Source organism: Siphateles boraxobius, unplaced genomic scaffold (genome assembly GCF_051911475.1).
Source record: "Siphateles boraxobius isolate OS27281-9 unplaced genomic scaffold, OSU_SipBor_1 66, whole genome shotgun sequence".
Lineage (NCBI taxonomy): Eukaryota > Metazoa > Chordata > Actinopteri > Cypriniformes > Leuciscidae > Siphateles > Siphateles boraxobius.
Window position 1 is genome coordinate 19,251,721 of NW_027509193.1, and position 19,955 is coordinate 19,271,675.

Sequence of the window (19,955 nt, forward strand, 5' to 3'; positions counted from 1 at the left end):
ACAAATCATGCTTTTTTGCCATTTACCATAGTATTATTTTAAGTGCCCCGGCTGTAATCAAAAACATCCAACAAAATATTAATGATTACATTGCAGTCAATGTATCCTTTTTGTCCTGAGCTTTTTGTTCTTCTATTTTTTGCACAATAAAATAAAACCCATATTTAATTATATGCATCTTTGCCTTTCTTGCCAAATGATTTGGTCATTTTAATACCTTAACCAAGTTGATACTGTATTCTTCTTCCCAATATAACATACTCCTCATATTCTGATTGTTTTATAGAACCTGAAATGTCATTAAATGCAAATAATTATTTGATTAGTTAAATCAAGTATAAATTATAAATTAGTGTCAAGCTTATAAGAGTTAAAGGGTTAGTTCACCCAAAAATGAAACTTCTGTCATTAATTGCTCTCCCTCATGTTGTTCCAAACTCGTAAGACATTCCTTCATCTTCGGAACACAAATTAAGATATTAATGATGAAATCCGAGAGTAATTTTAAAGTAACACTTTATTTTGATGGTCCACATCATACTAACTATAAGTAACTATATGTCAACTAACTAACTGTCATCACAACTAACTTTATTAAAGTATTAGTAGATGGTCTGCTTAATATCTGCTAACATTTTATTTTGATGGTCCCCCAACAGATATGACTACAAGTAACTTTGCAACTACATGTCAACTTATTCTGCTAACCTGAACCCTAACACCTAACTCTTAACACTAACAGTCTTCTACAATCCTCTAATGATAGTTAGTTGACATGCAGTAGAATGTCTAATTGGACCATCGAAACAAACTGTAACCTTTTTATTTATTAGAATTAAAAGCTAATTAAATTTAAATTCTAAATCTAAATAACTTTAAATTTAAGATAAATAAATAATTTAAACAGCCCACCCTGATAGTCCTGTATGAACCAGGCCTAACCTACCGGTGTGAACCACCATGAGACATATGGGTCAATAGCTAAACATTTCACTTTGTTCTTTTGACCCATCAAGCTCATAGAAAGAGTATAAACAACCAAACAGTTGGAATGAACGCAGAGAATAGGCATGTCTGGATACAGATTTGACCTATATTTGTTGTGAAAATACACAGTGGCACAGTTGTGTCATCAGAAGTGAGCAACATAATGCATCACATTTTAAATTATTTTATATTTGAATATTACATATTAGGCTACTCTAAAAAATCTCAATCTATTTGACACGAAGTTTAGAATAATTTTGAATGTTCTGTAGTGAATTTGTCTTTTTTATATAAAACAATAACTGTTTTTCTTTTTCTTGTTTTGTTAACCACAAATACATTAAAAATTATATCATATTTATTTTTTGACACTAACGAAAACAAGGCAGTGTAGGGATATAGAAGTAGCCTACGGTGTGTTCAGTGAATTGTACAATGGTTCAGCTGACAAAACATCTTTACCAAAAACTTTCAGTAAACAAAAACGCAATTAAACAGTCATGAAAGTTGTAAGTTTTGAAAGTTATTTTGATCTATGACCTTACACACTGCATGCCAGTAAGGACTCTAGGTCTTTCCCTCACAGCCTTGTTTTCATCCAAGTAACATTCAATACGTATATCTACCCTGACCAAGTCTATAGCCATTAGCACACCATCTGTCATATAAAAACCACACAGGTTTAAAACCCAACAGGTGCTAGTCAGCCTACTGTTAATTTTGATGATGTGAAATCAACAACAACAACAACAAAAATTGTTAAAACAATCCTAAGATATTTACTATGACATACAGTAGTAGGCTAAATTTGGACTCGGATTCAGCGGAGAGTCTTTCCGCTTCCTCATTCAGATTCAACTGGTGTCATTTCCAGTGACGCATCATGTTGTGATCGTATATAAGACAAATGCTCACCTTCATTTCACTCACAGCTTCAGGAAGGTACGCAGAGGTTCTTGCTTCAACAGCGATTGAACGGAACTTCGAACTAGCCGAAATTTATTTAAATCTATTTAAATTTCTTATTTATATTTGCACCAACGTTGTGATAATAAATCGCAGAAATGGAGACTTCTCAGATTCGCCAGAACTACGACCGCGACTGCGAGGCTTTAATCAACAAGATGATCAATTTGGAGCTTTACGCTTCATACACTTACACTTCAATGGTATGTAGCCCTATCCCTTTTTTGTTATTGTGTTCTCAGAACTTTTGCACGTCGTATCTTTATTTTGTGACAAGTTGTCTCCTCTAATTATTAAATCCTTTTTGACTTCATAATGCATAAAATACACTTTCACAAGTTTGGATGCAGCAGCGATTGTGGCATTCAATCCATCAGTGTTTTTCTTGCACTCTTTAAAAATAACAGAAATAGACATTAACATACACTGAAAAAGAAAAATTGAAGAGTAGGCTAATAATGTGGATGTAGTAATAGGATTAATCATTATTGTGCACCTGTAGAAATTTGACTCTACTTAAATTTGAATCCTTTTTTCGCTCCAATCAGGCTCACTACTTCAAACGGGATGATGTGGCTCTTGCTGGTTTTGCCAAGTTCTTCAAGGAGAACAGCGAGGAGGAGCGCGAGCATGCCGAGAAATTCATGGAGTTCCAGAACAAGAGGGGAGGAAACATTGTCCTTCAGGACATCAAGGTGCTTGATAGTATTCTGAACTAAACAGTGTAACCCTGTTTTATATGGAATGACATTATGCCTATTTGTAAAGGTCTGTTGAATTAAGTAATTGAATAATTCAACATTGTAAAGGTGCAATAAGCTTTTTCTGAGAAATGCTGTTGATATTTGAAATTGACACCCAAACTTTGACCTTTTCCTTTTTGGTAATATATTAGCCTCTCTACATTCTTTTCTACCAATGTCCGCTTGCTCACTCTCTCCTCTCCCATCATGAGCATATACTACTGATGATTGGCTACAAGAGTGTTTTGGTACTCTGAGGATTGGCCCATCTATTTTTTTTCCCTCCTATTTACATAGCCAGGACTATGTACAAACACATAGTGGGGGTTTCAGCACACACAGAACAGATGTTAAGCAAACATTCTCACAATATTTTGGGTGTTGATTTTAATTTTTCACTAGTGTTTCTCAGCATCTCTCAATAACGGGGGACCTTGCTCACTCATGTGTTTGTTTTTCTCCTCAGAAGCCTGATCGGGATATGTGGGGCAATGGACTGACCGCTATGCAGTGCGCTCTTCAGCTGGAGAAGAACGTCAATCAGGCTCTGCTGGATCTACATAAGGTCGCCTCTGAGAAGACAGACCCTCATGTAAGTCCATGAGGGCCAAGCTCCTTCAATTTAATGCTTTTATTCCATCTTAATTTATTGAATTAAATGTCCTAAAATATTTTCTGATGTGTTGTCCCAACAGCTGTGTGACTTCCTGGAGACTCACTACCTGAATGAGCAGGTGGAGGCCATCAAGAAGATTGGTGACCACATCACCAACCTTTCCAAGATGGATGCTGGCAACAACAGGATGGCGGAGTACCTGTTTGACAAGCACACCCTGAGCAGCTAAATGCAGCTCTCAGATCATCGGCATGTAGAAATCAAGATTTTTTTTTTTTTTTTTGCACTTATGCTGATTTTTAAAGTCTGCGATATTCTGTGGTTACATTGCATCTAGTGAATGACATTAAATGAAATGTAGTCTTGCTGTTGAAGCCATCATACCTTTACTTTTGAATGTACACTAATTGGTTTTAACCTGCAATTGATGAATAAACACTTTGGGCTGGATTCATTTGTCTTTTAATTTAAAACTGAGCACCCAGTGGTCACATTCAGGATGTGCAGGTCTGGAATAGGATTAGAATTGATAACTGTTAATTCATTGAAAATTGCTATCTGACCCTCATGTCATCTTAAATTATAATCAAGGTCTTTTTTTTATCTTGTGCATTTAATGCATATTAAATTATCTGAGAGGTGACTGAGGGTCAGGAATGTAGTTCACCCATTTATCCTGGCTCCCAAAGAATTAATATGCTCTTGTAATTGATTGATCATTTCACTAGTTCACCTAACCATTCAGCCTTAAAGGTTAATAATAGTAAACTAACTGCTGTCCTTGGAGGAGGCTTGAGCTCTGAGTTATGGTAATTTCTTTTTCGGCTGACCTTATGTTCCTGACCCATTAACACAAGACGCATAAGAATACAATGTTTGATTTACATAAGTGTCAAAAGAACACAAAAGCTGATATTTAGAGGATATCTATCCCTTTAAAATCTGTTAACAATGAGTGAACTTTATTCAAAAGACTGCAATCAATATGTGACTAACAGTGGCCATCATTTTGTAGATGCTGGCTGTTACTGAAACTCCTAAAGTATCAACTACTTTCCTGGCACATAGTTCTCCAGTCTCAAACCTTAAAAATATAAAAAAAAGTTTTAATATACAATAGGTTCTAACATCCTTTAAATGTTGCCCACCTATGGTGTGCACAAAGGGACATTCTGCATTGGGTTTATCAAACACTCACCAATGTTACATTACAGTTTTTCTGAATTGCAAAGACACATTTCTTGAAACCATCACTCACTTTCTCAAAACCTTAAACACTCTTCTGGTAAAATCAAACAATTGCCTCAAAACCATTTTATGTGCTCAAAATCAACCAATGCTTTCAGATCATAAACACAGCGAGTCAATATTATAAACACTTCAGATCATTCGTAAGACACTACATCAAAAAATGGAGAACAGATTCCAAAGCATGCAGTTACAGAAAAAAAGTATATTGTACCAAAGTAAACAAATTTTGGAATTACGTAAAAAGTATAGTAATGACAACTTACAGTAGTAGGGTGAATAAATTATATACTGTATGCACTGTACATATAGTATTGTTCTGAATATTGTATAGTAGGCCTATTGAATGTCTGTATATTCAGCTCTTGCACACTGTGAAAATACAGTGACCCAACTGCAAAAGCCAAAAAGGTTACAGTAAAAAAGTCTAAATGAATATTATACTTCCAGCAGAGGCCCCATAGAGATCCATTAATTTTTCTGGATGTGACTTACTGCTCTTATAACAGCATTTGTTATGCATTTGTTATTTAAACATTTTAAAATACATTAAATCAGTATTTTGTCAAAGTTTAGAATTATTTTTGTTGTTGTTTGAAGTGTCTTGTTTTTGCAATTATGCTATACAAATTTGCAGTAACCCCAAATAAATTTGCACTAATGCCACATAAGTTGCCAATAAAAGAAAATACTTCTTTGTAATTACATATTATTTCAATAATCGAAATGTATAAAATGATTAACTTAAGAATAAGAAATACATTTTTAAGAAGTAAATAAAAACTAAAAACAAACAGCTAAAGGCGGAGTAACAGGAGTGAAGAGTAAACACACCTGTGAGTCTGAGTGTGTTTGTGTGCAGGAACGTGCATGTGTGTGTGTGTGTGTGTGTGTGTGTGTGTGTGTGTGTGTGTGTGTGTGTGTGTGTAAAATCATGCTCATTCCAAATTGTTTTGTTTTTTTGCTCTAGTACCAGGCCTTCATTTATGTGTGAACATTTTTAGATTCATGCTGGAATTATTGATTTTATTTGTCAATTTCTATAAAAATGCTTTCTATTGGAGTCACACCGTGTGTGTGTGTGTGTGTGTGTGTGTGTGTGTGTGTGTGTGTGTGTGTGTGTGTGTGTGTGTGTGTGTGTGTGTGTGTGTGTGTGTGTGTGTGTGTGTGTGTGTGTGTGTGTGTGTGTGTCTGGGCGTAAGTGATCATGTTTGTTGCACATAGCATTTGTGCTCTAGGACCGGTATGTACATTTTCAGATTTATCCTGGATTTAATGAATTTTTTTTTATACCATTTTTTTTCCGATTTTCCCATTCATTTCAATGTGGGGTCAATATTGACCCCAAATATCATATGTGTTACTTTTTTAGAAAAAGTGACAAACTTTTATGCAACTGAGATAAAGGGAACCAAAGATAAATTATGTTTTTCTATTTGCATGTTTTTTCTTTAGTTGCAGCGCGTTGAGCTCTCTCAGCCACCGTAATACGGTCAGGTTACTAACATACACGCATCATTCATGAGAGAGAAAATGCTGAGTCACAGAGACGCAGCTCCATGTCATCTCTTGGGTGTTTGCACTTGTTGCTGACACAGAATGAGCTTTCATGGACAATTTCTGGTACAAAATTGCTTTGTAATTGTCACCTTTCTTCACTGTACTCTTTTAATCAGTCAGGTGTCAGGTATCTAAAGGCAGTTACCAGGTGAAAAATGGCATTAACTCCCAAGTGGAGTAATAGGCTATTTCAGGATTGTCCCTTGATATTTGCCATATTATACACAGGCTCCTATAATATAGTGTTATCAGGCTTCACACACAGCATAGATATAACCTAGAACTTTGTAATGCTGTTTTCTATTGATGGAAAATTAGAAAAATTACCTCTGGAAAACAAATTGGTCTAGCCTAGTTGTTGTAGAAAAATGGTTTAATGTAACATTTAAACTAAAACAATAATATATTATAATAAAACAATGTTTATCACTAAAATATTGTGATAAAACAAATAGCATGGTGAATGAGAATATTGATCAAAAATCACCACTATGATAGCTTACTAATGCTGTGAATGTTGTGTAGCTACCTCACATTTTCAATTATTTATTTTAGTAGCTAAAGCTAATGACAGGAGAGTGTTATCAATAATGTTATTTTAATTAGCACTATGCTGCATAGACAATCATTATAATAAGTAATAAGTTCATAGTCTATATGGTCCACTCTACAGAATTGGTTCAAAGTCAGAGTTTGAAACTTCTTGAAAAAAATTTCTTTTTCCAAAAAGAATTTATGTATGCAAATTGTATAATATCCAAGGTACACATTTCTGGTAATTGTGCAGTTAATAATTATATTGTATTTTCAGAAAGTTTTAGAATATTTTTCTTCTCCCCAAATTTGTCACTACCGAAACACAATAATAAATAATTTACTAAGAAGGCTTATATTGACCTATTAATATTTTGTTTGCATCTAGTCAGTAGTCAAGCTTTATTGTCATACATGTATACAGCTGAACAAAATTTTGTTTCGTACAGACCGAGGTGCATAACCAATGCAAGAATAAACAACAACAGATCACTACATCCTACAATAGACAGTGCAACACAGCTCCTCAACCATTCACATGATACACAACGGCTAGAGCTATAACAACAATGGCAGGCTACACCCGCAGCTGTTGTTGTAGTGTACCGGGTTGCTCTGCATCAGGACGTAGACAGCCATACCTCAGCTTTCACGCTTTCCTGAAGGACGAAACACTCCGCAAGTCTTGGGTTAGGTTAATTAGGAGGGATAAGGGGCCTTCTTTTAATATTCTCCGGGGCAGCATTTTCGTTTGCAGTTTGCATTTCGAAAAGGAGAGCAACTTGTACCCTTTCCTCAGTTTTGACGTTTCCACTTGAGAGTTTTCATTTACCATCCGAACCACATCGCCATATATGACTTCAGGCAGGTTGCGGAGAGATTTGGTCCAGCGGTATCTATCGGACTCCGCAATTGTAAAAAGCTAACCGGAAGAGCCGTATCCCTACTAAAAGACGAACTTCCGGTCTTCAATTTTTTCGTGACATAGGCCAATACAATACGTAGCAACAGTAATACACAGTAGTACACAAAAAAGTGCAATAGACAGTAAGTAGTGCAATTTGACCTGAGCAGAAGCCAATAAAGTGTTGGTGCACAGTTGTGCATTTTAATGCTCATTGTCCAGTACACAGTCATTTGTGTGTTCTTGAGTCCTTTGTAATTGGGGGGCAAACGAATTATGGGGATGAAATGTTAGGTGGCACCATTGTTTTCACGGCTCTGACAGCTTGGGGGAAAAACCTATTACAGAATCTTGCAGTGTGGGTCCTGATGCTGCATAACCTCCTGCCTGATGGTAGAGGGACAAACACACTGTGTGAGGGGTCCTTTACAATGGCAGAGGCTCTGCACACACAGTGTGTAAGGAAGATGTCTTGGATTGGTGGGAGGGAGACCCCTATGATCTTTTCAGCTGTCCTCACTATGCGCTGCAGGGACTTGCGTTCGAGTACTTTGCAATTCCCAAACCACACAGTGATACAACTGGTCAGGATGCTCTCCATAGTTCTTCTGTAGAAGGTGGTTAGGATGGATAGAGGGAGCCTGGCTCTCTTCAGTCTCTGCAGGAAGTGCAGGCGTTGTTGTGCCTTCTTCATTACAGAGCTGCCTTCTGCTGAAGTCAACAACCATTTTCTTTTGTTTTATCTACATTAAGAGATAAGTTGTTGTTGTGGCACCAGCTTAACAGTTGTTCCACCTCCTCTCTGTATCCTGCTTCATTGTTGCCGCTGATGAGACCCACTACAGTTGTGTAATTGACGAACTTGATGATAAGGTTGGATTCAGACTTGGTAGTGCAGTCGTGGGTGAGCAGCGTCAACAGCAGTGGGCTGAGGCACCTGTGCTCAGCGTGATGGCACCTAAAGTTTTGCTGCCAATGCGCACTGACTGTAGTCTCTCTGTCAGGAAGTCCAGAATCCAATAACAGGTTGGGGTGCTGAGGCCCAGCAGTGAGAGTTTCCTTACTAGCTGCTGGGGGATGATAGTATTGAATGCTGAGCTTAAGTTAATGAACAGCATTCTGACATATGCATCCTTAGTGTCCAGATGTGATAAAGCAGAGAGCAGGGTGTAGGAGATGGCGTCGTCAGAGCGGTTGGGGCGGTATGTAAACTGCAGGGGGTCCAGTAAGGTGGGGAGGGAGGAGTGAATATGTCTCTTGACCAGTCGCTCAAAGCACTTCATCGTAATGGGAGTCAGTGCTACAGGGCAGTAGAGACATGTCACTGCTGACTTCTTCGGCACAGGAATGATGGTGGTCTTTTTGAAGCTCGCAGGGACCACAGCCTGGCTCAGGGAGATGTTATAGATGTCTGTAAGGACACCTGCTAGCTGGTCAGCACAGTCCCTGAGCACTCTCTCTGGTATGTTATCCAGACCTGCAGCTTTGCATGGGTCGACTCTGGATAGTGTACTCCTCACGTCAGCTGGGTCCAGACACAGCGCCTGCTCTTCAGGGGTGGGTGTGGACTTGTTGCCTGCATGTTGTTCAGGGCTTCAAACCATGCGTAGAAGTTATTTAATTTGTCAGGAATGTGGTCAACAATTGTCAGACATTGTTGTTGGCCTGTGTTGAACCTTTACCTCTGTACAGATAAAACGTTGTCAGGATAATTCTGGTTCACGTGGCTACGTGGAAGCGATAAACATTTCTGTATTATACATTTTTCAATGCTTGTACCTTGGAACCTATTTCATGGTTGGCTTTATTGAGCCATCAGGCACTGTTTTGTGCAAATGAGCGGCCGGATCGCATTAAGGGTTTTCTGTATTATCACTGTAAAGCTGCTTTGAAACAATCTATATTGTTAAAAGCGCTATATAAATGAAGGTGACTTGTTGTAACTTTATAGTCTGTTAGGTCCTGGATGCCCCGCCACATGCGTCTGGGGTCCTTGGCGCCAGCCAGAAGTGGTTGTGTATCTTCTGTGCATACATGCGTTTCGCTTTCCTAATGGCCTTTGAAAGCTGAGCCCTTGCTGATTTGAGGTGCCCTCCATCTCCTTACCTGAAGGCAGCATCTCTTGCCCTTAGTAAAGCACGGATCTCAGCTGTCAGCCACTGCTTCTGATTGTTGACTGTGGTTACATTCTTTTCAACAGTGACATCCTCAATGCACTTCTCAATGTATCCAGTCACAGAGTTTGGGTATTCTTCCAAGAATGTTTGCTGGTTGTAGGTGGCTGCTTCCTTAAACACGTACCAGGCTGTGCACTCGAAGCAGGGCTGCAGTGGCTCCTTCAGGCCAGAGTCTGATTATCCTTTGTACTGGCCTGGAGCATTTCTGCAGTGGCCTGTACGCTGGGAAAAGCAGTACATAGAGGGGGTCTGAATAGGTGGGGGTGGGGAGTGGCTTTGTATGAGTTGCGGATGTTGGTGTAGCATAAGTCTAAGGACACAGCAGTTTCTTGTTTCAGACTGGGTTGTCAGTAGAGGTCTGAGATAGTACAGTTTATTGTCCAGAGAGCGTACAATAGCCAGTAGCACTTAATAAGGGAGGGCTGGTCGGCTAGGGTTAGCTTTTAGCCTACAGCGGACACCCGACCGCTTGCCTTGCTTCCGGGTCCTCTTGCACTGCTTCCGATGCCTTACTTCCCGGACCGCTGAGTCAAGTGACGCTGTGGTGGGCCTTTGACTGCGTAGTAGTCCTAGACCATGTAGCTTCTCTATTAGCGGTGTCAGAATTGTTGTTGCGTAGCTGATATTAGAGCCCAAAACCATAAGGGCTTTACAGCTATACTTAGATTGGGATTCCCGGTATCATGTCTTTCGGTCACTGCAACATACATTAACACAAAAATGAACACCCTTTGTCAGAGCCTTAGAGGCCACTGTGTCCGTGTGAGCCGCCATTGGATAGATCTACCTTGTAAATATATTTTTTGCTATTTAAAAAAAAAGTTTTCACAGGTAAATCAATAACAATTACAATTTTAACAATATTTCAAGTGTAATTTATAAGATTTGTAGTATTTTGAACCCAATCTTTCTATGTAGAAGGCATAAAGTTTATCTTACTGATTTCAAAGGATTCATTAGAATCCTTTGAATATACATTGAACCAAACACTACAATAACATATTAGTTGATAATTTAGTATACTTTATTTTAGACCAAACATCTATGTTTCGGTCATGACAGCACATTTTCTGTAGTGACAGTAATGTTTTGCTAGTGACCACATCACATTACAGAATTTTAACTCACCTACTAAAACACTACTAAAACATACTAAGATACTAATGATTTGCATAACTGTACAAAATTTTTATTTATTTCCCCCAAATGTAAATGTAAATGTATTTTTTATTTTTATTTTTGTAAATGTATTTTTTTTTTGTAAATGTATTTTATTTATATAGCACCTTACATCGACCGTTAGGTGAACCAAAGTGCTTCACAACAGATTAAACAACAAATTTAAAACAACAACACACCAATAACAAAGATACAATAATGAATGAGAAAAAAATAAGAAAAAGATAAATAAAAAATAAAATCAATGTAAATGTGCCATCACATTACTAGGTACAAAACGCCACTTTAAAAAGATGCGTTTTAAGTCTTGATTTAAAAAGGCCCAGGTGGGGGCGCATGCGCGCAGTTCATGGAGTAGTCACCTTTTACAGAGCTCTTCCCCGCTGACACTATATTTGGAATGTTTTTGTAAATTAAGTACCATCAATTCACTTTACAGGCGATTATGTTCTTTTGAGAGTTACCAGTCGTCAGTTGTTTTAGGTATCTCGTGAAATTTAAGTGCGGTGAGCGCGATTTTCGTTATTCACTGACTCATTCTATGTCCGCAAAATGGCGTCGAAGAAATCTTCCAAAACCGTTGCAGCTATTAAGGAGGACACCAATCCAAATGATTCTATCGCACAGGGAAATGTGAACGCGATACTTGCTGCAATCGGTGCCCAAGGAGATGATTTAAAAAAACTGATAGAGGACAAGATGACAGCTCTAAGTGTTCGCTTGGATGCGTTGGACGCCACGCTGGTTAACTTGCAGTCAGAACAGGCCGGCGTTAAACAGAAAATGGTAGAGATAGAAGGTGCCCTGAACGATACAGATTTACGCCTCGGTGCGGTCGAAAAGGTGTGTGAAGATTTGCGTGCGGAAAATAAATCTCTCTGGACTAAATTGAATGACTTGGAAGGACGCTCTCGCAGGCTGAACCTCAAATTTGTGGGAATAAGCGAGGGAGAGGAGCGGGGGCGCCCTTCGGTGTTCATTTCGGACTTGATTACTGAGCTCTTCGGCCGAGATAACTTTCATAAGCCTGTGAAAATTGACCGAGCTCATCGAGCCCTGCTACCCAAGCCGTCTGAAAGCCAGAGACCTCGCACCATTATCGCACGGATCCACAATGATCGGGACAAAGATTTAATCCTTCGTCTGAGCCGTGAAAAGTTTCCTCTGGAATATAAAGGAAAGCGGATTCACATCTTCCCTGACTATACTCCGGAGGTGACCGCTCGGCGACGTGCCTTCAGTTCAGTCACGAAAGCTCTACGGGAGGCTGGATTGAAATGGTCCCTGCGTTTTCCAGCGAAACTGACACTGCAGCATAACGGTCGGGAGCGCTCTTTTGAATCTCCGGAGGAGGCTAAGAAGTTTGTGGATAACTTGTCGAAGGACTCGGCGTAACCTCTATGCGTGACTTTACTCATCTTGACCTGTGTATGGTACTCGACTAACAGAAGTGGACTATTTTTTTTGTGAATATTTTGTTATTTTCATCGTGGTACGTAACGTTAATTCAGAGATGAATGGTTGTTTGCGCGGTGGAAAGCAGGGGGGGTTTGTGTGTGTGTTACTCCTTGTGTTTTTTCGTTATTTCTGCTCTTTTTGGGCTAAGGTAAGCTATTTCTGACTTACTTTGCACTCTTGTTGTCTCCGAGAGGATGGGGAATACTTGCTGCTTCGGTTCTTGGAGCAGCTGTGGGGAGTTCGTAAGTTCCTTTTTTTTTTTTTTTTTTTTTTTTGCACCAGACAATGTTCTTGCTACGATTATTACTATTTTTGTGTTTATTTCTTTTAATTATGTTGTATGAGTGGCACTATTACTAATAGCAATAGCGATGCCGAAATGAATATCACATTTGTCAGTTGGAATGTAAGAGGAATGGGACACCCAATTAAAAGGGGAAAGGTGTTTGCACATTTAAAGTCTTTGTCGGCTGATATTATTTTTCTTCAGGAAACCCATATTAGACCCAGCGAACAGATGCGGCTTAGGGCAAGTTGGATCTCACAAGTTTATCAAGCCACTTTTTCCTCTAAAGCCAGAGGGGTGGCTATACTTTTTAGGAAATCTATTCCTTTCCGAATGCACTCTGTGGTGTCTGACCCTGCGGGAAGATATATTATTGTATCCGGATCCATTAATAATTTCCCGATTACATATGTTAATGTTTATGGACCAAATATAGATGACCCTGCTTTTTTCAGGAAATTATTTGGGCTTATTCCAGATACTAACTCGACTAATTTGATAATTGCTGGAGACTTTAACTGTTATTTGGATCCTCATCTTGATCGTCATTCTTCACAAGTTCCTCATCCTATTCAATCTGTTGGTGTTTTAAATAATTTGATAAAATCCATGAATCTTGTGGATATATGGAGATTACTTAACCCGACTGCTCGTGATTATTCTTTTTTTTCATAAATTTTATACACGCATTGATTACTTTATTATTGACTCTAAACTCATTCAGGGGGTGACTCAGTCCAAGTATCATAATATTTTGATTTCTGATCATAGCCCTATTTCTATGGGTCTCAAAATTTCACTACCAAAGGCGCAGTATTGTTGGCGTTTCAATCCTCAATTATTAGTGGATAAAAAGTTTCAGTCTTTCATGTCTGAGTGTTTACACCAATTTTTGGAGACTAACGACAAGGGGGATGTTTCAGACTCTTGTTTGTGGGAAACATGTAAAGTAGTGTTAAGAGGTCATATTATTGCATATGAATCCTCGTTGAGGAAGGAGAAGCGTAAGCGCCTGGCTGAGATAGAATCCACACTTCCATCGTTAGAACAAACATTTCGTTCATCTAAAGCTCAGAGTGACCTTAACGCTATTCTTAAGTTGAAATATGAATATAACTCTATTTTGAGCGATCATGTCTCTAATTTGTTAATTAAACTTAAACAGAAACAGTTTGAATTGGGAGATAAAGCAGATAAGCTTCTTGCCATGCAACTAAGAGGTGTGCAGGCTAGTAGGGCCATTCATCAAATAAAATCGCAGAATGGTACTTTAGTTACACATCCTAAAGAAATTAATAATCGTTTTGTTGAATTTTATAAGCAACTTTACTCTTCCAGCTGTTCTGAGCTGAACACTACAGGGCGCCAATTTCTTGATGCGGTGGACTTTCCAAAACTTAATGAATGTGCCAGAGAGGAATTAGAGGAACCGTTTACTCTTCGGGAAATTTTGGAAGTAATTAATTCTTTTTCCAATGGGAAAGCCGCGGGCCCTGATGGGTTTGGTGTGGAATTCTATAAGGCCAATGCAAATGCAATTGCTCCTTTGTTACTTAGAATGATAAATCATTCGATTGAGAAGGAAATATTTCCCGACTCTTTTTATGAGGCACATATATGCCTTTTGAAGAAAAAAGACAGAGATGTTACGGAGCCTTCTAGTTACAGGCCAATAAGTCTTCTCAATTGCGATCAAAAAATAATTGCTAAGATTCTGGCCACTCGTCTGAATAAGCATGTGGCCTCGTTAATTCACCCAGATCAAACTGGCTTTATCCCAGGAAGATTTTCATTTTTTAATTTGCGTCGCCTGCTAAATATTTTGTACAGTAATCATGGTAAGAGATCTAAGGCAGCTGTTCTTTCTATAGATGCTGAAAAGGCCTTCGATCGAATAGAATGGAGCTATATGTTTTCTGTGCTGGATCGGTTTGGCTTTGGTGAGAATTACAAACGAATCATAAAAATGCTTTATCTTTCCCCTAAATCTGCAATACTTACTAATTCGGATAGGTCTGCTTTTTTTCCTCTTCAACGTGGTACACGTCAGGGCTGTTGTCTAAGCCCATTGTTATTTGATCTAGCTTTAGAACCCCTGGCCATCCATCTTCGTAATCATTCTGAGATCAGGGGTATATCATGTGGTCATTCTGAGGTTAAACTGTCCTTATATGCAGACGACTTGCTTCTATATTTGAGTGATCCCTCTTCTGCTTTGCCATTTTTAATGGAATCACTTGAGGTGTTTGGCTCCTTTTCTGGTTATTCTGTTAATTGGGAGAAGAGTGTATTCATGCCCTTGGGTGAAGGGTTGGATGCTCAGTTTCAGAGGTCATTACCTTTTAGAATAACAGAGGATCATTTCACTTACTTAGGGTTAACTATTCCTAAAAAATGTAAACAAATTTTCACTCTAAATTTTATAGAAGCCATGAATAAGTTAAAAATATATATTGATAAATGGAGGGTGCTCCCGTTATCTTTAATTGGTCGGGTCAATGCTATTAAAATGGTCTCTCTGCCTCGCTTTGTTTATCTTTTTCAGAACCTGCCTATATATTTGCCACATTCTTTTTTTAAACAATTAGATTCTATCATTTTTCCATTTATTTGGGGTTATAAGGCGCATAGAATTTCTAAGGCCCATTTGCAGAAGCCGAAAGAGTTGGGTGGTCTAGCGCTACCAGTTTTCCGTCATTATTATTGGGCTGCTAATGCCAGGGCTATGATGTTCTGGCGGAGTAGTGATCAAGCTGGCGAGAACTTGATGGACACCCAACCCAAGTGGCTGTACATGGAGGCTCGGTCAGTTGCTGGTAGCTCTCTTGCCGCTATTCTTTTTTCGAATCCTATATCTTTAAAGAAGTTACAATGTAAAAATTCTGTTGTGCTCAATTCCATTAGAATTTTAAATCAATTGAAGACTGTTTTGAATATTATACGTCCTTCAGTTCTCCAGTCCATTTGTGATAATCATAATTTTTTGCCTGGCCAGTCAGATAGGGTATTTTCACTGTGGAGAAGCAAAGGACTGACTAGGATTAAGGACTTCTATATAGATGGAAAATTTGCCACTTTCGAGTACTTGTATAAAACATTTGATCTTTCCCAATCACAATTTTTCCGATATCTACAGGTGCGCCATTTCATTAAACATTCTTTTAATGAGTTTCAGGAGTTGCCTCAGGATCATAATATGTATTGTCTTTTGGGTCAACCCTCTAATGCCAAAAAGTTGGTGACACGGTTTGTTTCCTTGTTTGTATCTCATTCTCCAGTCTCTTCAGATCACATCAAAGTAGCATGGGAAAATGACGTGGGAATTAATATCTCAAATGAGATTTGGGAAGAAGGACTGAAGCGAATTCATAGCTGCTCTATTAATGCAAGATTGCAACTTATTCAGTTTAAAGTGTTGCATAGATTACACTATACCAAATCTAAACTTAATCAAATTTACCCTTCAGTTTCCCCATTATGTGACAGATGCCAGAGCTCTGATGGGACACATGCTCATACTTTTTGGTTTTGCCCCGAGATTTCTGAGTTTTGGAATAATATTTTTTTGTGGTACTCAAACGTTTTTGGAGAAGAAATCAGTCCAGATTTTGAGTTGGCTTTGTTTGGGTGTTCTGACCCTATATTAGCATTGACACATTCTCAACAACTGTCTCTTATGTTTGGTATGGTGGTGGCCAAAAGGGTGATCTTGACGGACTGGAAGTCCATTGTACCACCCAGCTTTCATAAATGGCTGGCTGAAATGGTTGCTGCCCTCAAGCTCGAAAGGATTCGGTTTTCTAAAGCTGATGCTTCTAAAAAATTTGATAAAGTCTGGGGCCCCTTCCTTAAGTATCTTTCTAAGAGTTGAAATATGTTTGGGCATATTTGTAATATGGATGACTTATCTCTTTTATTTCTTCACTCCATTGTCAAAGTATTATTATTATTATTATTATTATTTTAAAGTTTGATTAAGTGATTTAAAGTGTAATTTCCTTCTCTCTGTCTGGTGCGTGCGGGGGATGGGGGTGTTTTTTTGTTGTTGTTTTTGTTTTTTATTTTATTTTATGTATAACATTTTTTTTGTAAACATTTTGTGAGACTTGGATATGTTTTGTGTTTGTATAAAAAACTGCTATAAATAAAATGTAAAAAAAAAAAAAAAAAAAAAAAAAAAACAAGAGTATGTCCATCAACAAAAAAAAAAAAAAAAAAAAAAAAAAAAAGGCCCAGGTCAGTAACGATACGCATCTCACTGGGGAGCTTATTCCAGAGCTTAGGTCCAGAAACCGAAAAAGCGCGGTCACCCCAGTGTTTCAGTTTTGACCTGGGCACTTCCAACATAAGTTGATTGGACGACCTCAACGTCCGACCATAATTACGAATGGTCAACATGTCTAAAATGTAAGATGGGGCAAGGCCATTAAGAGCTTTAAAAACAAACAATAAAATTTTATACTGAATTCTAAAATGCACCTGGAGCCAATGGAGAGAATAAAGAATCGGAGTTATGTGGTCTCGTTTTTTAGTGCGCGTTAACAGGCGGGCAGCTGCATTTTGGACAAGTTGGAGACGGTCAACAGAGGATTAACAAATAAATGATTATGTGTTCCCTTTTGTCTCTACCAAAACAATGATGACATGTTTCGGTCACGACTGTTTCGGTAGTGACAATTTAAGATACTTTTGAACCTAGTTCAAAGATGCTAATCAGCACATGGTTAACTAGCACAGTTCTGAGAAGTTGTACACTGTAACGAAACCTGGGTCTGGCTTTGGGGATATGTATTCAAAATGAGTAATTTTTCAATTAGGCCTACAGTAATAATCATTCATACGGGTTTTACCCAGGTAATCATACATGTTAAATCTCCCAAAAAGGGATCATATTTCCCTGCATCTGCATTCATATATGTACTTTATATGCAATTAACACAAAGGATTATAATTAATTGCATATGTAGACTATATTTTACAGACAGGTTACTGTAAAATTAGCTCAATTGTATATCAATACTTTTATATAATATTTATATAATATATATAAGATTTATACTTTTATATAATATTTATATAATATATAAATATTTATATATATATTCTGGGCTGGCTGAGGAGATAACAATCTCTTTGAGGCCTGACCACCTGCTGTGTTTGTGTGTGTGTGTGTGTGTGTGTGTGTGTGTGTGTGTGCGTGTGTGTGTGTGTGTGTTTGTGTGTGTGTGTGTGTCTGTGTTTGTGTGTGTGTATGTTGTACACAAGTTCCTTCTCGTTGGAAAGGGGGAGGCTTGGTTTTAACTCAGTTCGCTATGAAAGTGTCAATGAGTTATGAACCAGAGTCAGAGAGGTTAGAAGCATTCTTACATGTATAAGTGCATGAGTCGTCCTGACATAGTCCAGATACCCTACAACACACACAAAAACTAAATTTTATGGAATAACACCCCAAAAAGTTTGCTTAATTGCAGAAAAAGGTGTTTGGTAGTGACGTCCCTTAAAGTTACACATAGATTTTCAGACTTTTGAACACATTTCCCTCAAAATGATGATACCTATCTTAAATGAAAGAGAGACTAAGAGAGAGAGGGACACAGGAACATTTGTGTCCCGATCCAACCGGATCGGGACACAAAAATGTTCCGATCCAACCCACATGCATGGGATGTGCAATCTGTAGATCATCGGGGATGTGCAATATGTATACGATTGAGACGTGCAATATGTATACCATTAGGATTTGCAATCTGTATACCATTAGGGATGTGCAAGACCATCAGGGATGTGCAATATGTAGACCATTAGGGATGTGCAATCTGTAGACCATCAGGGATGTGCAATTTGTAGACCATCGGGATATGCAATATGTATACCATTAGGGATGTGCAATCTGTACACCATCGGGAATGTGCAATTTGTAGACCATCGGGATATGCAATATGTATACCATTAGGGATGTGCAATCTGTACACCATCGGGAATGTGCAATTTGTAGACCATCGGGGATGTGCAATCTGTAGACCATCGGGGGTGTGCAATATGTATACCATTGAGAAGTGCAATATGTATACCATTTGGGATATACCACCGGGGATGTGCAATATGGGAGCTGTGATCATTAATGGTTTTAAACTTGCCAATGAAAGGTGTTAATGTGCTATATACGTAAATATCTAATGTATATGAGAACATGTTTATGAGAGGATGTGTTGAGAGATGTTTGTTCTTTGTATTTTGTACTTTGTGTTGTCTTTGTAAAAACTGCGGAAGGGACAGAGTCCAAAACAAATTTCCCAAATCAGTCTCAGCCAATGGGCTAAAACACACACTGTTTTGGTAGTGACATGAAAATGCGGGACACATTTTTTTTACATAAAATTTCATGAATTAAAAATAAAATATAAAATAAATGTTTTTTTTTAAACTTTACTTTTTTAAATAAATCAAAAATATATTTTTTTAAAAACACCAATGGAAAAAATATAAAAATCATTTTCACAAGTTGAAATTTAGGGGTTAGGGTTCGGGACAGCCCTAATGGAAAGTACCAAATAAATGATGATTTTAGATATATTAAGCTTACTTATATTTAAAATATTATTGTGGGATTCAAACGATAATAGAAGGATCTTAGCAAACATCTAAAATTTGGATACTTAAATGCTTTTTAAATGTGTTTTTTGTTTGTCGGACAGCAGTTTTTACCAATTCTGTATAATGTCACATATATGCAAAATGCAATAGGCTATGTGACAGCAGAAATGGATGATGAAGGTACAAGTAAAGTAAAAGGTATAAGTAAAAATTGGGGGGGGGGGGGGGGGGCTAAAAGTTGTATTTTAAATTTCTATTTACATTTCAGAATGCAAATCATGCTTGTAAAAAATAACCTGTTGGATTTATATGCTATTAATTATGAAAAAAGAGAGAGCACATCACCAACCTTTCCAAGATGGATGCTGGCAACAACAGGATGGCGGAGTACCAGTTTGACAAGCACACCCTGAGCAGCTAAATGCAGCTCTCAGATCATCTGCATGTTGCAGAACCTCCAGTTATACTCTAGGCTTAAATCATCAACCAATATGTTCTCATCACACAGCCCTCGTTTAAAATGTTAAAGTTTGAAGTTGAAAATGTTAGATTAAGTTTTATAATATCACTGTCAAATTATGCAGTTTTGCTATTTTTTGTCAGTCATTATCTAGTCAAGCCAATGCTTTCCTGTTGAATGTGAATTATCTGGTTTTAACATGGTCAATTTGATGAATAAATTGTTTTTTGGCTGGATTCACTA

General features: G+C 37.9%; 1 protein-coding gene across 1 annotated transcript; it reads left to right on the forward strand.

Annotated features, from left to right (window-relative positions):
* The first annotated feature begins 2,048 nt into the window (after positions 1-2,048).
* Positions 2,049-19,743, forward strand: LOC143721880 (ferritin, middle subunit-like). Its single transcript, XM_077212761.1, has 5 exons — positions 2,049-2,156; positions 2,502-2,648; positions 3,163-3,288; positions 3,392-3,565; positions 19,705-19,743. Exons 1-4 carry the CDS (start codon positions 2,052-2,054, stop codon positions 3,539-3,541), a joined length of 528 nt encoding a protein of 175 aa, XP_077068876.1. The 5' UTR covers positions 2,049-2,051; the 3' UTR covers positions 3,542-3,565; positions 19,705-19,743.
* The last annotated feature ends 212 nt before the right edge of the window (positions 19,744-19,955 follow it).

Excerpts from the sequence above, each read along its gene's own strand:
- LOC143721880 (XM_077212761.1), top strand. The coding sequence starts at position 2,052 with ATGGAGACTTCTCAGATTCGCCAGAACTACGACCGCGACTGCGAGGCT. Across the intron at positions 2,157-2,501 it reads CATACACTTACACTTCAATG|GCTCACTACTTCAAACGGGA; the intron begins GTATGTAGCCCT and ends CGCTCCAATCAG. Across the intron at positions 2,649-3,162 it reads TTGTCCTTCAGGACATCAAG|AAGCCTGATCGGGATATGTG; the intron begins GTGCTTGATAGT and ends TTTTCTCCTCAG.